The sequence below is a fragment of the Eumetopias jubatus genome, unplaced genomic scaffold, assembly GCF_037043125.1.
Source record: "Eumetopias jubatus isolate StellerSeaLion01/CBP00866 unplaced genomic scaffold, mEumJub1_p1.0 scaffold_8, whole genome shotgun sequence".
Lineage (NCBI taxonomy): Eukaryota > Metazoa > Chordata > Mammalia > Carnivora > Otariidae > Eumetopias > Eumetopias jubatus.
In genome coordinates, this window is record NW_028274814.1 from 47,042,517 (window position 1) to 47,069,162 (window position 26,646).

General features: G+C 37.0%; 1 protein-coding gene and 2 pseudogenes across 7 annotated transcripts in view; 2 read left to right on the plus strand and 1 right to left on the minus strand.

Annotated features, from left to right (window-relative positions):
• The window catches only part of LOC148163701 (large ribosomal subunit protein eL27 pseudogene), a 1,464-nt pseudogene extending 1,425 nt beyond the window's left edge, over window positions 1-39 (minus strand).
• A 1,530-nt stretch (window positions 40-1,569) lies between these two features.
• LOC114221647 (calmodulin-1 pseudogene) lies at window positions 1,570-2,949 on the plus strand (annotated as a pseudogene).
• Window positions 2,950-5,157: 2,208 nt separating this feature from the next.
• LOC114221644 (killer cell lectin-like receptor subfamily F member 1) overlaps window positions 5,158-26,646 on the plus strand; it is a 51,870-nt gene continuing 30,381 nt past the window's right edge. For 2 of the 7 annotated variants that reach the window (XM_028119724.2, XM_028119725.2), the window contains exons 1-5: window positions 17,702-18,087; window positions 18,921-19,019; window positions 20,162-20,251; window positions 23,557-23,711; window positions 24,732-24,844. In XM_028119724.2, coding sequence (XP_027975525.1) covers window positions 17,907-18,087; window positions 18,921-19,019; window positions 20,162-20,251; window positions 23,557-23,711; window positions 24,732-24,844 — 638 coding nt within the window. In that variant the 5' untranslated portion in view covers window positions 17,702-17,906. Of the gene's footprint in view, window positions 6,362-9,668; window positions 9,950-11,143; window positions 11,292-15,208; window positions 15,284-15,767; window positions 17,064-17,701; window positions 18,088-18,920; window positions 19,020-20,161; window positions 20,252-23,556; window positions 23,712-24,731; window positions 24,845-26,646 lie in introns of those variants that run through there. The other 5 variants (XM_088025904.1, XM_028119729.2, XM_088025905.1 and 2 more) reach the window with 5 other exon arrangements.

The window sequence follows — 26,646 nt, forward strand, 5'->3', positions numbered from 1 at the left end:
TTAGAAAGAGAAGAACACAAAACCATGTAAGTAATGACATGAAACAGTATAGTAGGAAGTGAAGGAAATTATAAGGAAAGAACAAGACTCAAGAATAAGAACAATTTTTTTACATAACTACATAGAACTTTTAGAAATGAAAAAAAAATTTTAATGAATTGGACGACTGATTAAGTTAAACTGAAGGGATAATTAATGTAATGGAACTTGGAGCTGGGGATAATAAAAAGATTAACAATATGTAAAACATTTAAAAACTCGGAAGATAGAATAAGAATATTCCAGAACATGTCTATTAAGAAGTCTAGGAGAAAACAAAATAAAAAAAAAGAGAGGCAATATTTGAGAAATCAATGACCAATAATTTTCTATAATTCTCATTACCTAATAAAATATGTTATTACAATTACTTTTAAGAAAAATTTATCAATATGTAATAAAATTGAAGAATGTGTATATACTTGCATTCCTACTTGTACTTTTCTGTTGGGCAGAAGTTCTTAGATTAACCACCTGTGCAGTGATGTACCTTGCAGCCTTATTTGTAATAGGGAAAAGATAAAACCTTATTAACTGAATCATTCCCAGGACGTCTTTGACTCTGCTTTTATACATTAGGAAATCTGCATTTAGTCACTAGAGACTATATACTACTCAAGAATTAAAACATTTGGCTAATTAAATTTTATCTGAGGAAAAAGTCCCGTAACTGAGTTTAAAATAAAATACCTAAGGTAATAAATAGAGACATAGTTTATTAATTTATAAAGGTCTGCTGAAACAATGTGCTCAAAATAAGGCTAATATGTACTATTCAGAAGAGTGTCCCATTCAGATACTGATTCAAAATCAGTTATGTAGTTATATTATGCACAATTCTAATGGGTTTGATTTTCTGATCAGTTCACAAACTGTAAATAGTAGATGAGAAGCGAGGGATGAAAATATGCCTAGAGAGGAACATGAGACTGAGCAGCAAGGGATGACAACTGTAAGGAAAAAACAAGCAATAAAAAACATTTATTTAACACAAAAAGCTTGTCACTTTGAGTCCCTTTATTTGGAGGTGTACAGCCCCATGTATATATATTCTTCTTGAAGTCTTCATTATCATGGTATGGTTTTAAAACCCATGTTCAAAGTGGATCATTAGCACAACTTTCATTTTTTTCCATAGGCCCTCTTTAAGACGTAGGTTGAGAAGAATGGGATTGAGTGGGCAGACAATAAACACATGACTGAAGAAAGATAAGGGGGGGAAGTTCTTAGTGGACGGAGAGTGTGACCTCAGAGCGTGCTGCTGGGTAGGATAACTTCAGGAGCCATATACTCTAAATGGGTTGTGATTCTCCCAGAGTAACAGGTACAGGGCAGGGGTGAGATAAAGGAAATTAGCTGTCTGTTCAGCTTTCAAGAAATAAGAAATGACACGGAGGGCAGTGGTGCTGGGAGCCTCGCGGGCGCGGCTTGGTTACTCGCAGTCGGGCGGCGGACGCTGCACAGCGCTGAGCGCACCTCGCGCCTTAGCAGCAGCAGCGGCAGCAGGAGCAGAGGCGCCCCCGCCCTCACAGCCCCTGCGCTCGTGCCACCACTCTTGCTCCCTCTGCTCTTCTTCCCTTTGCTCGCACCAGGGCTGATCAGGGGACTGAAGAACAGATAGCTGAGTTCAAGGAAGCTTTCTCCCTATTTGATGGCGGTGGAACCATCACAACAAAGGAACTTGGAACTGTCATGAGGTCACTGGGTCAGAACCCAACAGAAGCCGAGTTGCAGGATATGATCAACGAAGTGGATGCTGATGGAAATGGCACCATTGACTTCCCAGAAGTTTTGACTATGATGTTAGAAAAATGAAAGATACAGACCGTGAAGAAGAAATTCGTGAGGCATTCCGAGTCTTTGACAAGGATGGCAACGGTTACATCAGCGCGGCGGAGCTATGTCATGTCATGACCAACTTAGGAGAAAAACTAACAGATGAAGAAATAGATGAAATGATCAGAGAAGCAGATATTGATGGAGATGGGCAAGTCACCTATGAAGAATTCGTACAGATGATGACTGCAAAATGGAGGCCTACTTTCAACTCCTTTTCCCCTTCTAGAAGAATCAAAATGAATCTTTTACTTACCTCTTGCAAAAAAAAAAAAAGTTCATTTACTCATTCTGTTTCTATATAGCAAAACTGAATGTCAAAAGTATCTTCTGTCCACACACACAAAATCTGCTTCTATTGGTTGGTGGTCCTGTCCCCTAAAGATCAAGCTACACATCAGTTTTATGATATAAATACTTGTACTATCTTAATGACAGTGAAGCACCTAAAGGACTCCTTGCAGTTCCATTTGCTCATGATTAATACACTGTTTGGGTTGGCCAGTTTTTCATGCATGCAGCTTGACAATTGAGCACAGTCAGGCATTTGTATTAAAAACAAAAAATGGAAAAAACAAATTTAAAACTTCTTCAAATGGGTTCTAGTTCAATTTGTTAGTATAAATTGTCATAGCTGGTTTACTGAAAACAAAACATTTAAAATTGGTTTACCTCAGGGTGCTGTGCAGAGAAATGGGTGAAGGATAAACTGTCTAGACGTTGCCCCACTTAGCAGGACGGCCCTCTCGTACTTCCGGGCACCCCCACCCATGGTGACCATGACACTCATCCCGGTGGCATGCCGTGTGTGTTGGTTTACCGTAGTCCCATGTTGTCCTAGAGCGAAATGGGGGTCAGGCTGTCACCATTCACACAATTTTTTTTTTTTTTTAAAACAAGAAACCTTTACCAAGGGAGCATCTTTGGACTCCCTGTTTTTAAAACCTCCTGAACCATGACTTGGAGCCAGCAGAGTAGGTTGTGGCTGTGGACTTCAGCACAAGCATCAACATTGCCGATCAAGAAATTACAATTTACATACATTCCCAGTTGTAAATGCTAGTCTTTTTTTTTTAATTCCAATAAAAAAAGACCATTAACTTAAAAAAAAAAGACATAAGAAATGACATGGAAATAAGAAATGATGTATTTTTTTAAATGGTGTATCCTATGCACTGTGAACCTCTCCTTTAATGAAGCTCCCTATAAATCTTCAGTAACACATGTGTTCTGCTAATGCTTTGGAATGAAGGATTTGTTAGGGTGAGGAGCCCTGCCCAACATGTGGTGAAAGTAAAAATTGCCTGCAGGTACAGCTAAAAGCCAAGTTCTGATTAATGCTTTGTCATGGAATTGAGGACATACAGATAGAAGCCCCAGTGTGAAGAGCAGGTCATAGTTCATTTGGGAAACAACGAAAAATCTCCTAAACTTGAAAAAAAAAAAAGAAAGCAAAATTAAATTATCAGCATTTCCGAAATATATTTGAGCAATTTTCTGACAGTTTCTGAAAGAGAAAATCCTTTACTATCTCTGCTAATTCACCCCATGATGCCTACGAGATAATATTTTATTACAATCCTATCTAATAGATCCATGGAGATACAAAGCCTTTGGCATATATTGGATTTTCTGGAAATGTAAAGGAACAAAGATAGTTCTATGGAAGGAGCTATGGGGCAGGAAGAGAGGAATACACGGGGTCAGGTTATTTGGAAAAGGAGATTATTTGGAAGCTACCTGACTTCTTTCTCCCTGAAAAACCACTTCTATACTCACTTTCTCAGATTTTCTTTCATTGTTATACAACAACAGCTACTTAAATCTGGCCTAGCAATGAGGGAGGTGACCCAAACATAGCTTCCACTACTCAGAAAACCCTCCTCCATTCCCTGCACACTTTCAACTCATCTCTAATTATGCTTTCTGGCTAATACTTAATTTCATCTCAGGCTTTACCTCCTCAAAGTGGACTCATACTTACCCTCCAGTGTAGGCGCTGTGCGTAGAGGGACCTGTCATGTTTCCCAGGAACAAAAGATGGAGCAACCAGTAGTTGCTCAATGAATGACTCAAAACACCCTTCTGACAATGGGTTATTACTTGTGTTTTGTTATGTCACACAAAGGAATAACATAAAAATATAATTGCAGAGAAAATTCCTTTTCTAGTTAGCTAACTAAAAACTATGGACACTCCCAGACATTATTCAAGTCCTCACCTATTTGTTTGGATCCTGGGTCATGACCACAGCAGTATATCTTTCTTTACAGATTATTCTGCTCTCCAGCCAGGAGTCATTTTTCTGTGAGAACCATTAGCATGTTTCTCAGTAAGGTTTTCTCTCTGATGAACAGAGTAGAGATCTAGAGGCCTGCGGTGCAAAATGTAAATAAGATAATGAGAAGATCGTCAGCATGGTGTGCCTTGGGAAAGCTCGTGATGAAGAACATTCTGTGGTTTAATACTGCCGTTCAGCGCTATTCCTTCAGGGCTCTCCTTTCTGGATCCTAGAATCCACGTGGAAACCTCGATGCTCCAGTCCTGCCTCCGTCGTCTGCGACCAGGAATAAAACAATGGTTTTAAGCTAACTGATTTAACTCCTAAATAAGTTAACATAAACCAGGGTCTAGAAAAGCGAAGGATCCTTTGGGGTTAAACTGCTTTAATCACGATTGCATTGTACTGATTACAATTCCCAGCTGTGCTGGTGCATAGCTCTTCAAAAGAATGTCTACAGTCTCCTCTTCACTTCTCTTCTGTTCTCTCTTGAACCCATTCGGGAAGTCTGTTTGCTTTTTTCTTACCTCTTCACCCAAACTGGCCCTGTCCAGGTCACCGGTGGCTTCCAGAGCCGGCATCTCCCTCCCCGGCCTCTAGTCTTCTCGGTGGTCTCGCCAGGCCAGCCCCCTGCTACTTCTGGGGGGCGGTCGGGAGGGCGTGGCACCGGGGCCCCAGCTCCGGGCAGGGAAAATAGCTGAAGGAGAGCAGGGGCCTCGCAGCAACGCCCCCCGCCGCCCCCGCGCCGAGAGCTCCGGGGACCCGGCCGGGAGAGAGCTCGGAGCCGCTGTCACTTCCTCCCCTCCTCCAGGCCCGGCTGCAGAACGCCACCGCAAGCATGCGGGACGCGCGGGAGGACAGGCCAGCGTCGCGCGCCGCACTGCGGGGACACGCGAGCACAGAAAATCCTCGCGCAGCCCGTCCGCCCCCGCCCCCACCCCCACCCCCACCCCCACCCCCACCCCCACCCCCGTCCCCGTCCCCGTCCCCGTCCCCTGCTCCCTGCCGCCGTTGCAGAGAGAAAAGTAACTAGAGCCGCTTCGCCACTTCCTCTCGCTGAGACCGAAGATGTTTCTTCCGCTGGTGCTGATGATTCTTCAGAACCGGCTAGTTTCATCATGGAACAGAACGAAAACACGATAGAACACTGATTTTTTTTTTCTCCTTCCTTCCTTCCTTCCTGCCTTCCTGCCTTCCTGCCTGCCTGCCTGCCTGCCTGCCTGCCTTCCTTCCTTCCTTCCTTCCTTCCTTCCTTCCTTCCTTCTTCCTTCCTTCCTTCTTCTCTCTCTTTCTTTTTTTCTTTCTTCTTTCACCGGGAATATTATCAAATCTCCCGCTAGTCCTGGCAGTAAGTATAGTGGACTTGTTGGTATTTCTGTATGCGCAATAACATTTAATTTTTCCAGTTACGCAGTCGACATGTTGTTGGCAGTTGTAAAGAATCTCATTATCTCTAAGGCAAAATACTCTAGCTAGAATGTTGTACGTGGCGAAGGTAATTTTAAAGCAAACAATTTTGGATTAAAAAATAAGCCTACATCTATAATAGGAGAAAACAGCCAGAGGAATGATAAATTATAAGAAAACCCAGAAGTCCTGCATCTGGGTGGGGGGTGGTGGTGGTGGTGGGGAGGTGCTACCTCAGGGCAGAAGGGAGCACCTTTTGTAATTCTTCAATTCAGAGGAGATACTTTCATGAAAAGTACCCCTACCCCCTCCATCCCTAACCCGGGGTGCTTTTTTCCTGTGTGTAAAGGATTCCACAAGGCTAGCAGTGGTTCTCTCAGCTCCTCAGAGTTCACAGAGATTAATCTTGCGGTTAAATTCTCTCCAGTCATATCTGACAAGACAGCTTCAAACCATGGGCTCCATGGGGCTTCCCTGAGGGAGGTGCATCAACAGCAGCACCTCAAAACCTACGGGGAGGTGAGGGACTGTGGAACCTCAACCTCTTTGGACTGGGAGGGCTCCTCTCACTTTGCGCAGAAGGTGAGTGGCTTTGCCAAGAGCTCCAGCATCTAGGCCCCAGATGGTAGTGGTTTGGGATTAGGTGAGCGTGGGAGCCAGGCTGCGTGTGGGAAGCCTTGACTTTCTGCTTATTTCCTCTGTGACTCTGGGCAAATTACTCAACTTCTTTGTAATTCAATTTTACCTTCTAGAGGCATCCTGGCTGAAGTCATAAACAATGCATATTTGTAAAAAAAGGTAAGAATCTCCCTGGAATCAGATTTGGCAAGGGGAACCTTGTAAATGCTGATTTTCTCTGTAAAAGAGATAGAGCTTGGAATAATTGTGATTTGAGCACTGAGGGAAAATATGACCTGGCATATGACCTAGCTAGTAAAGATTGAGATATTTGGGGTAATAAAAATAATAAGATGCTCAATTTTACTTTAAGTTATCAATTTCATTTTAGTCAAAGTACATTTATTGAAGTAAAAGGGTCACTTTTTAATAACATATGCAATAATTAATAGAGCAATATTGTATGATAAGAAGAATGCTGGAGGCAGACTGAGTTACACTGTGTACAACTTCTTTTTATCACAGTTATCTGGGTGACCAGTTCACACCTTCAGATTTTTTTTCTTTTCTTTTTCAAGAACGAACTATTAGTTTAGATCAATGGCTCCATATTATGTTGTGTGTCACAATAATCTGGAGAGTTTTTTGTTTGAAATATATATCCCAGGGGCGCCTGGGTGGCTCAGTTGGTTAAGTGTCAGGCTCTTGATTTTGGCTCAGGTCATGATCTCAGGGTGGTGAGATCGAGCCTGGAGCTGGGCTCCTCACTGAGTGTGGAGCCTGCTTGGGATTCTCTCACTCTCCCTCTCTTCTGACCACTCCACCCCCAACTCTCAAGTGCTCTCTGTCTCACTTTCTCTCAAAAAAAAAAATTATCTGTCATCTATCTATCTATCTATCTATCTATCATCTATCATCATCTATCTTCCCATGTACTGTCCCGAGTCTGTTGGATTAGAATCTTCTGGGTTGGGGACCAGTAATCTGCACTTTTTAAAAGCTACAATGACAAATTTGGAGCAATGCTTATATCTATGGTTGATTTCAGTTACAAAGTTACAAATGTAGTCCATTTCATTATCTCTTCCCCCACTCAAATTCTATGATTTCATTAGTTACAAAAATACTTTTTACAACACTGTAATTATTTCTACATTGTTTCAATCTATATTGCCATCTCAGGGTCAACAATTCAAATTTTTACATTAACAGATTATTACCAGAGGAGTTATGAGACACAAGCCTAAAAACATGTTTTAGTTCTATTAGTTTAGGATTTATTTTCAATTGTCTTAAGCTTTCACCAACACAAAAAGAACAAAGGAAATTTTTACAATATATGATGAGTTGCTGTGACTAAATCCTGTATAGCTTGTGACTAAGCTCTGCTTTTTCTGACGATCAGGTAGAAATAACAGGTTACGTGTGAACAGGAGATGTTATCTTTCCTTTTCACGGAAATTGTACTTGATTCTCTGACTAGTGTTTCCTTTCTCTAATACTCCGGAAATCAACTCTTTCATTCTGAATTCATATTATTTCAAAAATGACCATGTCGTTATTTTTCATAAGATTATTCAGAATATGTAGTAATGAATAGAGAAAACAACTGAGAATATTTGCCCTTGTTTGCTCAGAAAAAAACGTAAATTAATAGTTTAAGTGCTCATTTCTTACTTGAGACTTATAGACCTTTTTTTTTCTTCAAAGTATAAGACATTGATGAAATGTGTCAAAATGTATCAAGAATCTGAATGGATATTTTAAGTAAAAAAAAGTGCACATATTTCTGTCTCATCCTTTGTATTTCCTTAGTATAGACCGGTAATTAAAAGCTGTCATTCTTTCTATTTGTGTGATGTGAGTTAAGATTCATCATGGAAAATAGGTAGCAATATTTTTTAAAAGATTTTCTTTATTTGAGAGAGACAGACTGAGAGCATGAGCAGGGGGAGGGGCAGAAGGAGAAGAGAAGCAGACTCCCCACTGAGCAGGGAGCCCGATGCGGGGCTCCATCCCAGGAACCTGGGATCATGACCTGAGCCAGAGGCAGACACTTAACCGACTGAGCGACCCAGGTGCACTGCCCCCCACCCATAGCAAATATTTTTAATAATTTTATAAGACAAAAGGCATTTCACTATTTTAACTGCCTTATTTATAAGGAATAAAACAATTTTAAGACATAAACAGGTATCAAACACGCTCATATCTGATTAAAATTTTTAAAAATAAAATAAAATAAATGCATGGAACATAATCTCAATGTTGAAACCGTAGTATAATGAGTTTTTCAGGTCTCAAATTCTAGATAAACCATCATAGAGAGGAGCAATTGGGACTTCTGTGGGTATTCTGACATCTAATACAAATTCAGTGATCATCTCAGTAAATTTACGTTGGCTTACCACATCTTTAATTGATCTGGGCCCCTATCCTATTACTTCTACATAAGCCACCAGTAACAAATTTTGATTTTTGATTCAGAACTAAAACGGTTCTCTAAAGACTTAGGTCATATATCCTTACATTCTGTAAGTTGTTTTTTTTTTTAGTCTCAAGAGCAGCGGATTATTCCCTCCTACCTTTGTTTTTCCTCCTCTGTGCAGTTGATTTTCCTCCTCACAAATATAGACGTGTATCTTTCCCACACTTCTGTGACCTCAAAAAGCATTTATTAGGAGCTTTACTTTGATAGTTATTTCTTTTACGATCTTCTAGATTTGTTCACAATGCTGACGCTTTCTGATTTTTAAATTGTAATTCAGATCCCACTTCCACTTAAGTTGGAACAAGAGGAAACCCTCCGATCTAAAAAAAAAAGAAGAATTTATAACGCTATTTTTGATAGTAAGCATGGTTGACACACACTTGTTTCATATATTTAAGAGTTTTGAAATTTTTTTTGAACATCACAACTTGTTAATGGTGATGTTGTGTTTATAAGTTATTTCTTAAAATAGCTGTAAGATTTGGGAATATTTCAAGTGTTCTTATTCAAGGATGAATCTTAAAAACTCTTGGACCTCACGACCTTCATTTTCCAACATGTCACTGATGTCCTCATCGCAGTGGTGTAGTATATTTTTATGTTATCCTACAGGAAGGAAATTCCCTTTTGTCTAAGCATGGATGAGAATCAGTCTTGCATTTACAGTTTTACTTGTGTGATACTTGGAAGAATTTTCCATAGACCAGACTATGTCTTTGTACATTTCAAATTTTTCCCCCTACCCCCCCTTTCCTACTTGCTTCTGGTTCTGGGTTCCATAGTATCCAGTCTTATCATGATATGACTTCTGGTCTTGCACCTTTATGTTATGATACAAGGTAAGTCTGTACCATGGCAGTTAAGAATATTCCTGGAAGCCATACTTATGCCCGGAAGGCTAGAAAGAATATTTTTATACCTAAACATATAAGAGAAAACTACATATGTTCATGCCACTTAACTAAGTTGAAAATGCCACCTCAACTTTCCCTTCAGAAGATTAAAAAAAAAAATGTTGGCCACCCCTCCAATGACATCGACACACGTGGAAGGAAATGTGATGTGATGGAAAGCAGATCAGAACAGAAAGAGACAGCATTGATTAGTTATATCTTAGGTTTACAAATTTGCAAAAACATACAGCTATGAAGACACACTGCTTCGGTTCATCCAAAAATGCCTTAGAAGGGACCCAGGCCAGAAAGGAGTTTGAAGCTTCAGCTTCACCAGCTTCGAAGAAGATCCACCTCTGGACACATTCCTGTGCTTTTCAGAGAGTAAGTGCTGAATGAATGAATGACTTTTTCTCTTAATGTGGAAGCCTAAGATGGAAGCTGAGATGACAGATCACTCCAAGGAAGTGGAAGACCTACAGGGGCTCTCTCTTTCATTTGTGCCCCATGTTGCCAGGTCCAGTTCAGAGCAATGCCCAGACTTGAGTGCACTATTCCAGGAGTGATCTAATTCATGCAAGGCAGGCAGAGTAGAAACATGGCCTTTCTCATTCCAGACCATTTACCTCTGTTAAACCAAACTGAAGCTGCTTTGTTGTGTTTTTTCCTCTCCTCTTTGGCAACCTTGTTATGACATTGATGCATACTGAGTTTGTAGTGCATGAAAAGCTTTTAATTTTTCACACTTGCTAAACCAGTTCTCTCTCAGGCTGTAACCAGGCAATTTAAGGTGCATAGATACTTAATTTTGTATGTCAATTTGACTGGGCTAAGGGATGCCCCATAATTGTGTATTTCTGCAGGAGTCTGCAAAGATGTTTCTGGAAGAGGTTAACATTCATTCTTTTATTTATTTTTAAATTTTATTTATTTATTTGAGAGAGAGAGTGAGAGCAATCACAGAGGGAGAGGGAGAAGCAGACTACCTGCTGAGCAGGGAGCCTGATGCGGGTCTCTATCCCAGGACCCTGAAATCATGACCTGAGCTGAAAGCAGATGCTCAACCAACTGAGCCACCCAGGCACACCAAGGTTAGCATTTGAATCAGTAGACTGAGTAAAGAAGATCACCCTCATCACTACAGGTGGACATCATTCAATCTGTTGAAGATCTGAATAGAGCAAAAGGCAGAGGAAGGGTGAATTTGCTCTTTGCTTGAGCTGGGGCATCCATCTTGTCCTGCCTTTAGACATCGGCATTCCTGTCTCTCAGGCCTTTGGACTCAGACTGAATTACACCACCAGCTTTCCTGGTTTTCCAGTTTGCAGACAGCAGATTGCAAGACTTCTCAGCCTCTGTAAATGAATGAGTCTTACTATAATAAACAAACAAGAAACAAACTTCTATTGGTTCTGTTTGTCTCATTTGAAACAACTAAAAAAACAAACAGTCTTTGTAAAAATGGCTTTTAGGAACACTGCACATCAGCAGAGGGTGATAGTCATCTCTGAGAAATGGGAAAACAAATGAAGTTTGCTCTGTGATTGCTCTAGCTTACTGACTTGAGGATGTTTCCAGACTGCAGGGCAGTGAGACTCCAGACAGAGCCCATCCTGGCAGCCTCCCTGAGTTGAAAAGGAGCCTAGGGACCAGAGAAACAAAGGCTGCTGGAATTTGCAGGAGAAGAAAGAAGAATGCTGCTATTAAGTTTTTAATATCCACATTCGTAAGTAGTATCCTAAGCACATCTTTTCGTGTGCTCATTAGCTACTGATATAACTTCTTAGATGAAATGTCTATTCCTGTATTTTGAGTATATTTAACTTAGGCTCTTTATTTTCTTATTATTGAACTGTAAGTGTTCTTTATACATTCTGAATAAAAGTCCTTTATCAAATAGATAATTTACAAATATTTCCCCTAATCTATGATTTGCATTAACTGACATTTATGGAACATTCCACCTGCAGTATACGTATGCTTTTCAAGTGCACACAGAATGCTTAACAGGATAGACTATATTCTGGACCATAAAACAGGACAAACCTTAATAGATGTAGAATTATTCAAGTTAAATAAAACTTGCTGTTAGACCAAAATGGAAATAAATTAGAAATCAACAATGGAAAGATATCTAGGAAATTCTCAAATATTTGTAAACTAAATAATGCATCTATAAATAATCTGTGGATCAAATAAGAAATTACAAAAAAACTATTTGTAAATGAACACAAACATAAAAATTTGTAAAATGCTAGTAAAGCAGTACTTATTCAAAAATTTACGACTATAAATAAAAAAGAAGAAAGATCTTAAATGAAGGATTATAGTTTTTATCTTACAAAATTGGGAAAAAAAAAGCAAGTGAAATCCAATGTAAGCAGAAGAAAGGAAACAGTTAAGATAAAATTGAAAAATCAATGAAATAGAACACAGAAAAACTACAGTAGGTGAAGAAAAAGGGATAAAAGTTACCCCAAATGGAAAGGCACAATTGTAGGCGATTTGTAGAGAATACTAGAGAAAATAGAAAAAGTTTGCTACAATCAAAAAATGAGTTTACAAGGTGTAGGATATAAGATCAATATACAATAATAATGAACTTCAATCTATAATTCACATCATATACAAATATTAACCTGGGGATAAAGTTAATTATTTCTAAATTAATCTATAATGGGTCATAGATCTAATATAAAGCCTTAAACTATAATAGCTCTAGAAGAAAGCAGAGGAGAAATCTTTTGAGCTTGAGATAAGTAAAGATTTTTTTAAGATAGAACTCCAAATGCAGGATACATAAAAGAAAAAATATATATAAATTGCACTTCATCAAAATTAAGAACAGGTCTTCGAAAGATGCTCTTAAAGAAATGAAAAGACAGGCCACTGACTAGGAAAAACATTTTTGCAAATCACATGTCTCATAAAGGACTTGAAGAAAAAATATATTTTATATCTGTTATACATAAATATGTATTTATATTTATTATATATATATCATTCAAAACTCAGTGATAATAAAAGAAGCAATTAAAAAAAGATTTGAATGGACACTTCACAGAAAAAGATATATGGATGGTAAATAAGCACATGAAAAGATGCTTATCATCATTGGTCATTAAGAAAATGAAAATTAGAGACCAGACACCTGTGTTATAATGTATAAAATCAAAAAGTTTGATCACACTAAGTGCTGGCAAGTGATGCAGCTGTTGGAACTCATATGATGTTGGTGGGGGAACAGAAAATGGCACAACATCCTTGGAAAACAGTCTGGCTATTTCTTAAAAAGACAAACATTGTGTTAAGTGACAAAGGCTACATATTATATGACATTATGTAATAAATCAGAATAAACCAATCTGTAGAGATAGCAGATTAGTGGTTGACATTAGCGGTATGACATTATGTAATACATCTAGAATAAACCAATCTGTAGAGATAGCAGATTAGTGGTTTTCTGAGGTGGAGAGGGGTGTGAGTGACTGCTCATGGCAACAAGGTTTTATGTTTGGTTGCACAACCCTGTCGGTATGCTAGAAAACATTGAACCATACATTTTAAGCTGATGAACTTTATGGTATATGTAAATCCTATCTCAATAAAGTTATTTTTAAAGGGTAATATACACGTTTCATATGACTGAACCATTCCACTCTTAGGTTTTTATTCAGGAATAATGAAAGCATATGTTCATACAGAGACTTGTATACAAATGTTCATAGCAACTTTATTTCTAACAGCCAAAACTGGAAATAAGCCAAATGTCCAACAACCAGTGAATTGGTTTGAGAAATTGTGGTACATTTAGAAAAGAGAATACTATCCAGTGATAAAATAACAATGACATCTGACATATAAAATACAACCAATGCGTTTTAAAATAATTGTAGTGAATGAACCAAGTCTGTGAAAAAGAGTGCATATCTTATAATTCAATTTACATAAAATTCCAGAAAATTCAGACCTAACTACAGTGACAAAAGACATAGCCTAGTGACTGAGGTGGGGCAGAGAGACTTGGGATGATCACAAAGGAGCAGGAGTAAACTGAAGATAATGGATATGTTCATTATTTTAATTGTGGTCATGGTGTCAGGTGCATATGTATATCAAATTTATCAATCTGTATTCTTTAAACGTGTATTTTATTTTATGTCAATTATACCTCAATAGATCTGGTAAAAAATTTTAAGCATAAGGGAAAATACAATTAATCAACTAACATAGAAAAAAGTTGTGTTTCTGTCACCAGATGAGCCCCAAAGAGCTCCACAGAGAACTTTTGTAAAAGCTGGGTGTTTTTCTAGTATCTCCCCTGTAGGTGTTCCCACCCAGATAAACCTGATGTCAGACCACAAGAAACTGGATTGAACCAGACAGACCCAAGATGACAAAGTGGGCCAAAGTTCATAATATTCCTTCATTGTATTACATTAACATACTAAAATCTCCTCCCCAAGGGTGTTGTGCCACGAAATAAGGAAGAAAAAGGAATGTGACCTACCTTCCTGGAAGTCATCTCCTCCTCCTGCAATCTGGCCGACATTAAGCACCGCTGGTTTGCCCCCCAGCCATATCATCTATGCCCCTCTACCTCTCAGGAGAAGGGGTCTTTAGAGCATAAGTTCCCCTTCTACATTCTCTGGCCATTGAATAAATTACCTTGTGCCATCAAATAATGTTTGTTATTTGACTATTTGGTGAATGGTATTGAGTAGGGAAGGAATCTACCAGTTCCATAACATTTCATGCAGTTTTGTGGCTATTTTTCTTTCATTTTTGCTATGATGTACACAAGTTTCACATTTGATTATCAATAAACCTATCCATTTCTTCTTTATGATTCCTGCCTTTTCTAGACAATTATAGAAAATCATTCTTTATATAACCTATTTCTCCCTCTTGAATCTTTTGGTCTGGCCTCCATATGATGAAATTTTTCTGTTGTCAAAAGACCACTTTGCTCTCTTTGTCTTGGAGACCCTGAAGTTCCTAATGCTCATTTTTATTATTTTACCTATCAAAATGTTTCCTTAATAATAAGTAATTAGGAGGCTATTGCTCTTGGTTGAATCAAATGCACAGTAAGTGATTGAAAAGATGATTATTCACACATTAGTAGTCACTGGTAAAATTTCTTATAGGATAAAGAGAAACGAAAGACTTTTAGGTGGTACAGAATAGATGTCTTTGGGAAAATGTGTGTGTGTTTGTCTGCTTGATTTGAGAAATGATATAGTCATATGTTTTAAGAGTTGAGACTCTGCGCCAGACTGTAGAGATCCACATTCTAGTTCCAACCCCACATCAAGTAACTTGTTCTCGCTGCCACTTAGTTTCCTTATCAATAAACTGGAAAGAAGAGTCCTCATAGAGTGTTTTGAACGGTTAAATGAAATAATATGTGTCACTGAATGCCATAAATACTCAAAACAATTTAGAAATAACATCTACTATTTAAATAATCATAAAATATCTGTTTCTATTATTTCAAAATAAGTGAATACCTACCTCATTTTTTCATTTTCTGCCTCCAATCTTAAGTGTGTTCATGTAAATGAACTGCACTTTGCACCAACTGGGCTTCATCAACCCCATTCGTGTATTTGTTTATTTAACACAGACATATTTTTACAGCTACATGCCTCAAGCGTTCTACTAGGTGATGTAAATCCAAAGATAGAAAAGCAATGATCTCTGCTACTTACACAGGTAACTCCAATATTCATATGGTAAGTACAAGAATACAAAAAATTCTTAGTCACTGAATAATCTTAAGGTCAATCTTAGCTTTTTACTTTGCTTTTTAAATTGCTCTAAGTTCTATTGCCATAATATTGTTATCATTTCCTTTCTTCTGTCATTATCATTTTCCTCCTCCCCCTCCTCCTCCTCCTCCTCCTCCTTCTTCTTCTTCTCCTTCTTCTTCTTCTTTTCTTCTTTTCTTCACCATATTTGCCTTCTATATTCCCCCACTCTCCTCCAGCCTTTTGGAGAATGGTCTCTTCTAGTAAAGATACTGCTGAAAGAACTTCTCCTTTAGTTCCAAATCTTCTCCTTTTAATAGCAATTCTCCTGATAATATACCTGGCTCCCAATTAGTCAGTTTGCTGTTTCATATCCACTTAGATATATGCTGGTCTAATTTGTTATTTTTTTTCTGTGAAATTTCAAATAAATCACAAAAGCATAGAACATATATGATGAAGTTTTTGGTAAACCACAGTCTTCAAAATATGCCCAAGAAATGCCAGAACTACGGCAGAGAGGAAATAAGTGGCCAGCAAAGGAAGAGACTGTGGTTGTCCTTCCACAGATGCTTTTCTTTGATATAGAAAAACAATTTATAGGTCTGCACACAACTCTTGGCAGATTGAACCAAATGTGTCTAGAATTCAAACACAGGATCATCCTTGTTCTATTCACCAACAGTATACATTTAAAATCTTTATCTCTACCTATTTTCTCCACTTGTTACAGTGGAAATAATATCTTTGCTCCCATAAAAAGCAAACCCAGCCACTTGTACTCTGGAACCCATTTGCTCTTGACTTCTCAAAACACTATTGAGTTATTCCTTTTCCACCCTTTCTGGCAATACCAATTTTTTCCTTTTCACTGATTCATTTCTATTACCAAAAAATGCTCTAGGACTCACTATATTTTTAAAACAACTCTCATGACCAGACATATTCCTCTAGCTACTATCCCATTATTCCTCTCAGAGTATACTTGTCAATAGATTTGGCTAAGTATACACTCTCAAATGCCTCACCTTCTGTTCTCTTTTCAATATATTCCATTCTCTTCTCTTCACAAAATAAGGTCTGATCAATGTCACTAAGGATTCCACATTGCCAAATTCAATGGCCATTTTGCTATCCTTGTGTTTCTTGAACTTTGAGCAGCATTTAACACAGTTGACTGACCCCCTCTGACTTAAAAAATTTCTTTTGTGGATTTCTGAACTTGTCTTTGTATTTCTTCTGCCATCTTTAGCTTCCCCTTCTCAGTCTTACCTACTGGCTTCCATCCTTCTGTTTTAGCTGCAACTGTCAAAGTTCTTCAAGGGACAGGACTCAGCCCCAGGCAAGCACTTTCTAGAGCTAATTCTGCTTCATGTACAGTTCTTTTTCCTGAGTTCCTGGTACAAATATCTGCCTGCCTATTTGACATTTCCCTTTGGATATCTAATAGGCATCTCAAACTTATGTCCAGAATCAGATCATTCTTTCTCCAATTATGTCTCAATCCTTTATTCCCAAGTCTTCTTTATTTCAGTGAAGTACAAGGGATTTAAATTTTAGGACAGTGAATTTATTCCGTATGCTATTATAATGGTGGATTCATGACATTATGTTTTAGTTAAAACCCACTGAACTTTATGGCAGAAAGAGTGAACCTTAATGTATGCAAATTAAAAAAATAATTTTGGAGGCTATGAACTCATGGAACCAACTGAAAGAGTTCCTGTGGCCAAAGCTGGAACAATGTGAGCAACAAAATAGATAAAGTAGTATTGGATTGTTATGGAAAATATCAAATAAATATGAATGAGTTTTATTGATATAAATGATTGATAAAGAAGTAAATGGGAGATTAGACAAAAATTACCTGCAGAAGATTTCTAAATAATTCGTGTAGATACTCTGTTGTGAAAGAGAAGGGGTATAACTCTCCACTTCTTAAGTGTGGGCTGCACATATTAACTTCCTTTCAAAGGGTACAGTATGGAAATGGAGAAAAGAGAGTAACATTTATACTCTTTATAAGTTGTGATAAGAATGGCAATTCATCTCTGTGATCTTCCTCCAAAAACCTTTAACCCAAGGGTAATGATGAGCAAAACATCAGACTACCCCAATTTGAGAATATTCTACAAAATAGCTGACCCACTTTTCTCAAAACTGTAAAAAAACAAAAAACAAAACCAAACATCAAAAACAAGGAAAGAGTGAGAAACTGTCAGCCAAGATTATCCTAAGAAGATGTGAAGAATAAAGGAACTGTGGTATCCTGAATGTGGTCCTTGAATAGAAAAATGTATTAAGTAAAAACTAAGAAAAGGTTTTAGTTGAAAAATGAATTAAGTATAGAATTTAATTAATAATAATGCATGAATATTGATTCATTAATTTTGACTTACCATACTAGTGTAACATAGTAGTGATAGGGGAAATTGGGTATGATGTATATGGGAACTTTCTGTACTACTTTCACAATTTTTCTGCCAGTCTAAAACTATCCTAAAAGGAACAGTTTACTTAAAAAAAATGAAGTTCAACTCACTCTTAAATCACATCCTTTGTGGTTTTCAGCTATTGGGTTTATTTCAATGCCACAGTTTGTAGAGGCTGACTCTGCTTTTGATCAGGTAATGTCTCTCTTTCCATCTCATTCAAATATGGATTATTCTATTTACAGGATGTTTGGACAGAGGCAAAACACAGAGAGATCAATGATGCAGAAGCCAAAAAAGCATCCCTATCATTGCCAACACAAGTGGGCATGCAAAGGTAAGAACCTATAACCCTCCATTAGCCCACAGATTGTAATACAGTTAGAATTTTCTGTGTGTCTTTTAATCCTAATCTTTTAATGAGGACTTTTAAGAATTTGAACTAGAATCTGTTAATCAGAAAATGTTTTATCTTACTTTTAAATAATATGTTTATGTAGATCTTATTAATGGAATGTAATGGATCAGATTTTATTTGACCTGGGTTGAAGATTATGAGTGTTATAATGCTATTTTATTAAAGCAAGGTATGTAATTATAAAGGTTAGCATCTGAGATTTGTTTCATGAATTGATATAAATATAAAATTCTTATTTCAAACAACATTTGAGAAGATGGCTACAAAACTCAGTCTTGCTTATATTTCTCTTTTTGACATTCATTTTTATTATTGTTCAATTATTCTGGTATTAGTTATATTTTGCCTTCCCAGGCTTTAGTCCCACTGAATAATATCTGTGTGATTCAGAAAAGATGTAAATGAAGGTAGATGACAAATTTTAGTGGCAATGTTTTGACGAACCAGCTGATCAATTAATATCCACCAATTTGATTGTGAATTGTAGTTGTTGAATGGAAGTGTTACATAAGAAGGATATTTAATAAATAGTACATGAAACATATGGACCTCAAAATTTAGCATCAATAAACTCAATTCTTTAAAGATAATTAAGTATGTGTTCATATCAAGATAATTTAAACAGAGATTGAATATTACTTTCCCTCTCCTTAAGACAATGTGCACCCTTCAGAATTATACATTTCTATGATGTATTTTCAAGTTTGTTTTAAATGACTAAATGTTTCAGAAAGAAAAATTATTTATTACAGATTACCCTAAATGTCCCAAGTGGCATCGCACTGTTCTGAGACTGAGCAGCATTGTGCTGGTTATACTCACTGCCACAGTGACTGGACTAACTATTTGGGGTGAGTAAACTGAAAGCTGTATGTTCAACTGTAGAGATTAATGTATTTCCTTTGGAGTTTCCCTTTATTTCTCCAACTTTTCCAGAACCATTTTTCACATTTACCTAACATATTCTTCCACTATTACTTAAACTACATTGGTATTAAATGACACAGTTGATAATTTCGTTAATAATGAGTATTTTTGTCCCTATACAGAGGAGGCAACAAACTTGTAAATTTAGAAAGCCTATTCTGCTTATAATTTTAATTAATTGGTAAATTGTGTGGGTTTGGCAGTCACGATTCTATGAAGTGAAGTTTTATATTTTGGTAAAAGCACTTAGATTTTTGATCCTTTAAATAAAGCTTTTAGACTTTAGAAGTAGTTTGATATTTTGAAGTTCTGACAAAATTTATCGGCTGTTTGAAAATTTAAGACCAAGTTAAATTTAACCTGAATTATTCCTAAAATGAGCTCTATTTCAGGAAGAGCTATGGGTAATTATATCTGTTACTGTTTCTATTTGTTGTGACCTTCTTTTCTTCTTTTTTCTTTTTTCAAGGTGGGGGAGGTTGAGAGGGAGAGAGAGAGAGAGAGAGAATCTTAATCAGCTCCACACCCAGCACAGGGCTCTCTATGGGGCTTGATCTCACAACCCTGAGATCGTGACCTGAGAGGAAATCAGGAGTCAGACACTTAACTGACTGAGCCACCCAGGTGTCCCTGTTGTGACCCTCTATGTGTTAGAAATTGTGATAAGCATTTTACATACATCATTTTTTAGTCTCGAGACAACTGTTTGTTAAGCATTTTCCCCTTTTATATATGAGTAAACTGAGAAACAGAAAAGCTATGTAAAAGTTCAAGATCACACAGCATTCTAACCTATCATGCCAATCAGACACAAATTTCAATATATTTTTAATTTTACTTAGATAATTTTTATTGTTTGTTTCTACATACGTTTTCATAAGTGGAAATCTCCTGAGTCTCTAAGTTTGTTCATCCTTTGTCAAAATATAGGGTTGAAATGCTATAGACAGGTTTGTTAGCCACCAGTGTGCATTCATTTGTAGTTTTGTTTTAACGGATGATTAAAAGGCACAAGCTTATATTTGTAGAAATCTAGTTAGTGTTACTCCTTTCCTTCATTTGGCAGTAAGTCACCTAAGTAGCGAGCATGGAATCAAAGACTGTGATTGTATGAATATTTCTCCCAGGAAACAGCAGGACAATACAAACTTCACAAGTAAGTGGTTATATTTCATTGTATTGTAGAGGAAGAAAAACTTTTCCTCTACCCTCTTAAGTTTGGTACCAGGGGGCCTGTGAATTAAACTGTCAAAAGACCAATTAACAGGAAGAAAAGGTTTATTTGCATTCATAGGAGAGGTAACAAAAGAAGTAGCTAGCTCTGCCCAGTTACAGTAAAAGGTTTCTATACCTAGCTTAGTAGGAGAAAGGTGGGGCAAGATGTGGCTTCTCAGGGAAAAACAAATACATTTCTTTAGGAAACACAAATGGCCTTTTCAGGAGAACAAACTGGAGATAATAAAGTAATAGTGTCTGTATACACAGGTATGTGTAGTCTTTCCCTCTTCATAGTCACAGAATTCCTCCAGAAAGGGTTTTTTTCTGGGAGTAAACCACTCCAAAGAGGAATTTATGACAACCTCCTATCTCAGAAGTTTCTATTTTTAGTCAGATAAGGGAAGCTCAGAGGAGGCTTCTTCCTGCATCTGTTGATTATATTAGGCATATACAAAAGATAGAAAGTCACTAACTCCTAATACCTTCACCAGTTATGGGAGGTTTTCAGGCAAAGTGCAGTAAACAAGGATATGGTTGCTGTGAAGATTTAAATCCATGCCTTCTCCTTTAATAAGTTTCTAGAGCTTTTGGTCATCTTCTTCTTCCTGATACAGAGTGGAAGGACACCCTTACAAATGGAGATTTCCCATGTAACTGTAAATGTCTCTTACAAGAGGATGATTTCTACTAGGTTTTCAGAACTTCTGTGTCTGCAGTTTCTTAAAAACAACCACCTCGGGATAAACCTTATGCCAAGGAGGCATGTTTCAGGGTGGTATATTTTGCTCTCCTTCCGCACTCTTGTGCTTCAGACTCTCTAGTGACTTTCTACAGTCTAAGGACTAAAATCTAAGGACTATAAGCCTAAGCACTTTAACATTGTTTCTTTCTGGGTCTTGATTTCCTACAATAGCAGTCTCATTTCTCATAATGCAACTTTCCTCTTTTCACTCTAGCCTCCAGCAAAATAAACCTCAGTATGGTAATAAAATGCAACATACTCTCTCAACCTCAAGTCTTTGTTCATTGATGATCCAATCCATTTCTTTTGGATATTTATCTCTCTGTTGCAACATCCTACCCTCTGAACCCTTCTAACACACACACACACACACACACACACACACACACACACAGTTCAGACTGTAACACTGATATAATCTGATAAAAATACACATCGTTGGTTTTAGTTACATTTCTTACATAATAGGAAATTAAAAATCAAATCACATACATTGGATATTTATATGTTTTTACTCTGTAAACTGCCTGGTTTTCACTTTGTCTTTTTAAAAAAAAAATAATGTTTATTTTCTTCTTACTCATCAATGCTTGTTGTAGAATAAGGAAATTAACTTTTTCTCCCAAGTTACAACTATTTTCTAAGTAAAAAATCTACCCAAACTATAAACTTTGCATAGTTTAAATACCATGATTTATGCCAAAATATATGTCTAAACTGTAAGTTAAGTTTAGATAATTAATAAATGCATTCTAATTAAATATTGATGGTCATAGAGAGTGATGGAAAATAGTATGAAAAATATAACTAATGTGCATGTTTATGTTGGCACTTTTCCCTTAAGACTTTAGTCTATATATCACATCTCTGTAATAGGTCAACTCAGTGCTTCTCCATTATGGACATTTCTATATTGCTCCCCATACATTACTCTTCTAGGCTTCTCTAGACCACTTGGAAGCCTTTCTACCATGGGGGTCCCAGCACTAAAGCACTCAAAAATTATTTGCTATTTTCATCACTTTGTCTTTGGCGTATCACTTGATCTTAAGCCAAAAGGCTGAGAAGAGATATCTTTGGTATATCAATAATAGTCTCTCACACTCTAAATAACTGTACTTTCCAATGGATGAATTTCTTTCCACTTTACTGCACTGACAAGAGCCTGGGCTTCTTTATTGTTGTAGTATGTGACTTTCAGGCAAACAAATAGAAGAGTGAAGTGAATAATTCGTGTTTTATTTTAGAGGCCATATGCTACCACAGCAAAGGTCATATCACAGTAAACCTCTAAATAAGCACAAGAGCTTAAGGTCATTTATTTCTGTCAATAATTTACGATATTAAATTTCAGCAAAACCAAAATTTGTCCCCAGCTTTGGTCTGAAGTGTGTTTTGAGGTATTTTTCCTGGCCAGTGCAGTTAAAACCTAGTTCATTAATAAACTATTTCAATGCCCATGTTGTTATGACTTATAAAATAAAATGTTCTGGGAGGAGTGTTGTGAAAATCAGGGTACTTTGCTGATTGAAAACAGAAACTTAGTATGTGATATTTTCTCCATATAATACGATTCCTCATACTCTCTCTCAAAGAGCTTCGCCAGTGATAACTAACTTTTGTACAGAGTATTTTATAGTTTACATTTTCATGTTCATTTCATTTAATATATCAGGCAAGTTTGTACACAAATTTGTGGATATTTAAAAAATATACAATACTTAAGATATACAACAGTTTAAATAGAATGCAATCAATACTTATGAACCTACCATGCGGCTTAAAATACAAGAAATTATTAGTTTACTTGAAACCTGTGTGTACCTATTTTTGAAGATAGGTTTATTTTAATACCTATTTCAAATTTTTCCTTTTCAGAGATACCTTTGGTGGTCATTAAGGTTATTGGGGTCATGGTGAAAAATTTGTTTTACAAAATTACTGATAAAATATATCATGAAATATATATTTTTTGTACCAGCAAGGGACTCTGAAAAGGATGTATATGTATTTTTTTTCCACAGCAGTTTTTGCCTTATACCTTTTAGACTCTGTTTTACTTTAAGTTTCCCTATGTCCTACCACTTATTATATTGGCTGTATTAGTTATAACCTTGAGTAAGTTCCTTAACATTTACATTCGTCTCCCCACTTTATACTTGTTTACTTCTCCTTAACTGTACTATCTTTATTTACAAAATGAGGAATATGAAATTAATAATTTTATGTATCTTATACATTTCTTGTAAGGAAAAACATTTCATATATTTGTGTGCATAAAAAGATAGGAAACTATTTGACATGTGGTAATTACTCAATAATTATGAATATTTCTGGCATTTATCTCTTCTAAAGACTATTCATCAGTGGAAAGGGAGTTCTTTTCTTAAAAATGGGACAAAATCTTTACTTTTAAGGGAAAAGTTTACAAAATTAGTGAAAACATTTTTTTGATATTCAAAACTTGCTCTTCTCCTATCTTTCGTATTTTCCCATTTCAGCAAAACCGAGGCTAAACTTATGCCCTAATAACTGGCTGCAGAAAAAAGGGAAATGCTATAATTTTTTAAAAACCTTTAAATCATGGACCGATAGTCAAAAATCCTGTTTAATAATGAAATCGCATCTCTTGATGATCCAAGACAAGGCTGAACTGGTAAGAGCTAATTTGTCATGAAAATTAGCCCTCCTAAAGCTGAGAGAAATAAGTAGGTTTTTTTTTAAAGATTTATTTTTTATTTATTTGAGAGACAACTAGAGTGAGAGAGTAAGCAAGAGAGAGAGAGAGTGCATGAGCAGGGGGAAGGGCAGAAGGAGAGGGAGAAGCAGACTCCCCGCTGAGCGGGGAGCCCAACACAGGGCTCAGTCCCAGGACTCTGGGATCATGACCTGAGCTGAAGGCAGAAGCTTAAGCGACTGAGCCACCCGGGTGCCCCAAAGTAGGTTTTATAATAGAATTATGGTGCTCATAATTATGGCCATTTATTGAATTCCTAGCAAATGCCAGGCACTGTGGTAGGCATGCTGCAAATGTTATCAAGCTTAGTGCTCACAGTGACTTTATGAGATAGGTAATATTTTCCCCACTTCCGGAAGAATCTGCAGAACTTGACAGGTTGTAAAACTTGCCTATTTCACTCAGCATGTGAGTGACAAAGCTGGGATATCAATGCGTCCTTCCACAAGACCTCTTGGAAAGAAAGATACGAGCTCTTTGAATATTATCAGTATCTGGCAATATCCCTAGTATCTTGGGTAGGGAAGATGGGCTCTTTAGTTTGCTCGTGGGTAGTTTTACCATAGGCACCAGTTTTCCCCAAGACTGCACATTAGCAACAGCACTCTGAGAATAGCTCTTGCTCCTTTAAGCAGACTTATTCATCCCTAGCTTTGTCTTCACATCCTCTTTGAGCCCCCTCAGCAGTCGCTGTTCACATCATCATCCCCATGAATCCCATTAAGCATCACATGCCTGCACATAATATATATGAGTCATGTGTTTTGAAAACCTTCCTACATCAGTTTCCTTCCCTAAATATATAGGAAACTTCTTCAGACTTCTTAAGATTTTCGTGAATAGGGAGATAAATACCAAGACTTTCTTAAGTCTGGACAAAAGCCAGAAAACCATATTTTAATAGGTTTAACTCTGTTTCCTCTGGATCCTTTTTCATAGGATTTCATACAGAGTAATATACAAGATGGAATTTACTTTTGGATTGGATTGAACATCACACACCCACAAAAGACATGGACCTGGCTGGATGGCACCCCTTTAAATCCACAGTTGTGAGTATTTAGCATTTGAGTCTCTCAACAGCCAGTCCCAATGGGGGGTTGCCTGAAACTCCAGATAGCCAAATGGTTCCCTAGACTGAAGACTTTGATCTTTGTTAATAAGTGAATGATTAGGAAATTTGCCTTAAAGAAATGAAGTCTTCTAAGCTAATTTATTATCTTATTTGGGCTTTGAGTTTATCTATAATCCTAGAGGTAGAAATGGAAAACTGTAGTTTACATAAAATTCTCGAAATTTCATTTCTTTTGAAGTATTTCTTAAAAGTTAACCAAATAATCCTTATTTTGATTAGTAGGAAGACTTCAATTATTGGGAAATATTAAGGAATATGTTTTACATAATACAACAAATAGCATTTGACTTTTTTTAAATAGTGTCACCCCAATCAACAATATGTGTGTTTACTTTGATGCACCTCATTCATTTCTGCTTAAGTTCCATGGGTAGAGAGTGCTAAAGTCTTTAGACGTTAGACACTAATATCCAAAACACAGGCAGAAGCTCCTGGGAGTCCAGGGTTAAACTCTCTACTCTCAGCATCAAGGTTTCTGGTATCACCAAAGTTAATTACACTTCTTGAAAATGTGGAATTTTGTTGCGTCTCTTAAAGAGATGTGACGTTAAGGGGATTTAGGAAGACTATAGATGTTCTGGAGTGATAGAGCAGGCCCACCAGACTTGCTGAGAGTAGGGGGAAAAAATGCTCTGAAACAGAGCAATTCACCCTACAAATGAATATTCTTATCCAGAGACTATTTACAATATTTCTTGTTAAAATTTACACTCCGTACCTACCCATGCCATCATATTCTCTGTACATCAAGCACTAAATTCATTTTAAAAACTTACCTTTGATTCTTTCTTTTTTTTTTTTAAGATTTTATTTATTTACTTGGCAGAGAGAGAGAGAGAGAGTGCACAAGGAGGGGGAGTGTCAGGCAGAGGGAGAGGGAGAAGCAGGTTCCCTGCTGAGCAGGACACCCAGTGGGGGGCTTGATCCTAGGACCTTGGGATCATGACCTAAGCTGAAGGCAGACCGTTAACGGACTGAGCCACCCAGGCACTCTTACCTTTGATTATTTCTAATAGAAATGTATCATCATCTTTTTAAAGTGATGCTCTATCAACCCACTTGCAAACTTGGTTAGAATTACTAATTTGCCAATCTTGTTTTTAAAATTGAGGGTTTTCTTTCAGAGTTTTTAGATGCCCTTTGGCTTATTTGTTCAAGACAAGAAAAGTTGGCTTAAAATATCATGGAAAAACAGAACTTAGGGGAATTTTCCTTCTTTCGTGTAAAGGGTAAAGGATTTGGGTACACCCATATATACACAAATGCACAGAAATTCCCTTGCTGAGGAGTCCATGTGAGTTTAAAACATTTAAAAGTGGGAAGGTCTTCTTCTCGATTGCTCACTCTAACTTTCACTCCTTCTGCCATTCTGTCTGGGGTTACTGTTGCCACATTTAATATGTAAAGTCTAGATATACCATTCTTTCTTAGGATCTCTTGTAGAAGTTAGGAGGCTTATTATAGGCAAACAGTGAAGCAAGATTTTTGAAAGGTGTTACACTTGGGATTTAGGTCAGGAAAATGACAAGGGTAATAGTTTAATTTTCTACAGAAAATTGGTTTAATACTTTTTGAAAAACATGCATATTTTTAGATGTGTTGATATTTCTAAATTTTAGAATGATAAATATGATACTGTCTGTTATAAAGTTGGTATCATTCCATTGTTGCAGATACTTAAAAAGTTGAATCAGGAATCTTTGGAGTAATAAAAGGACT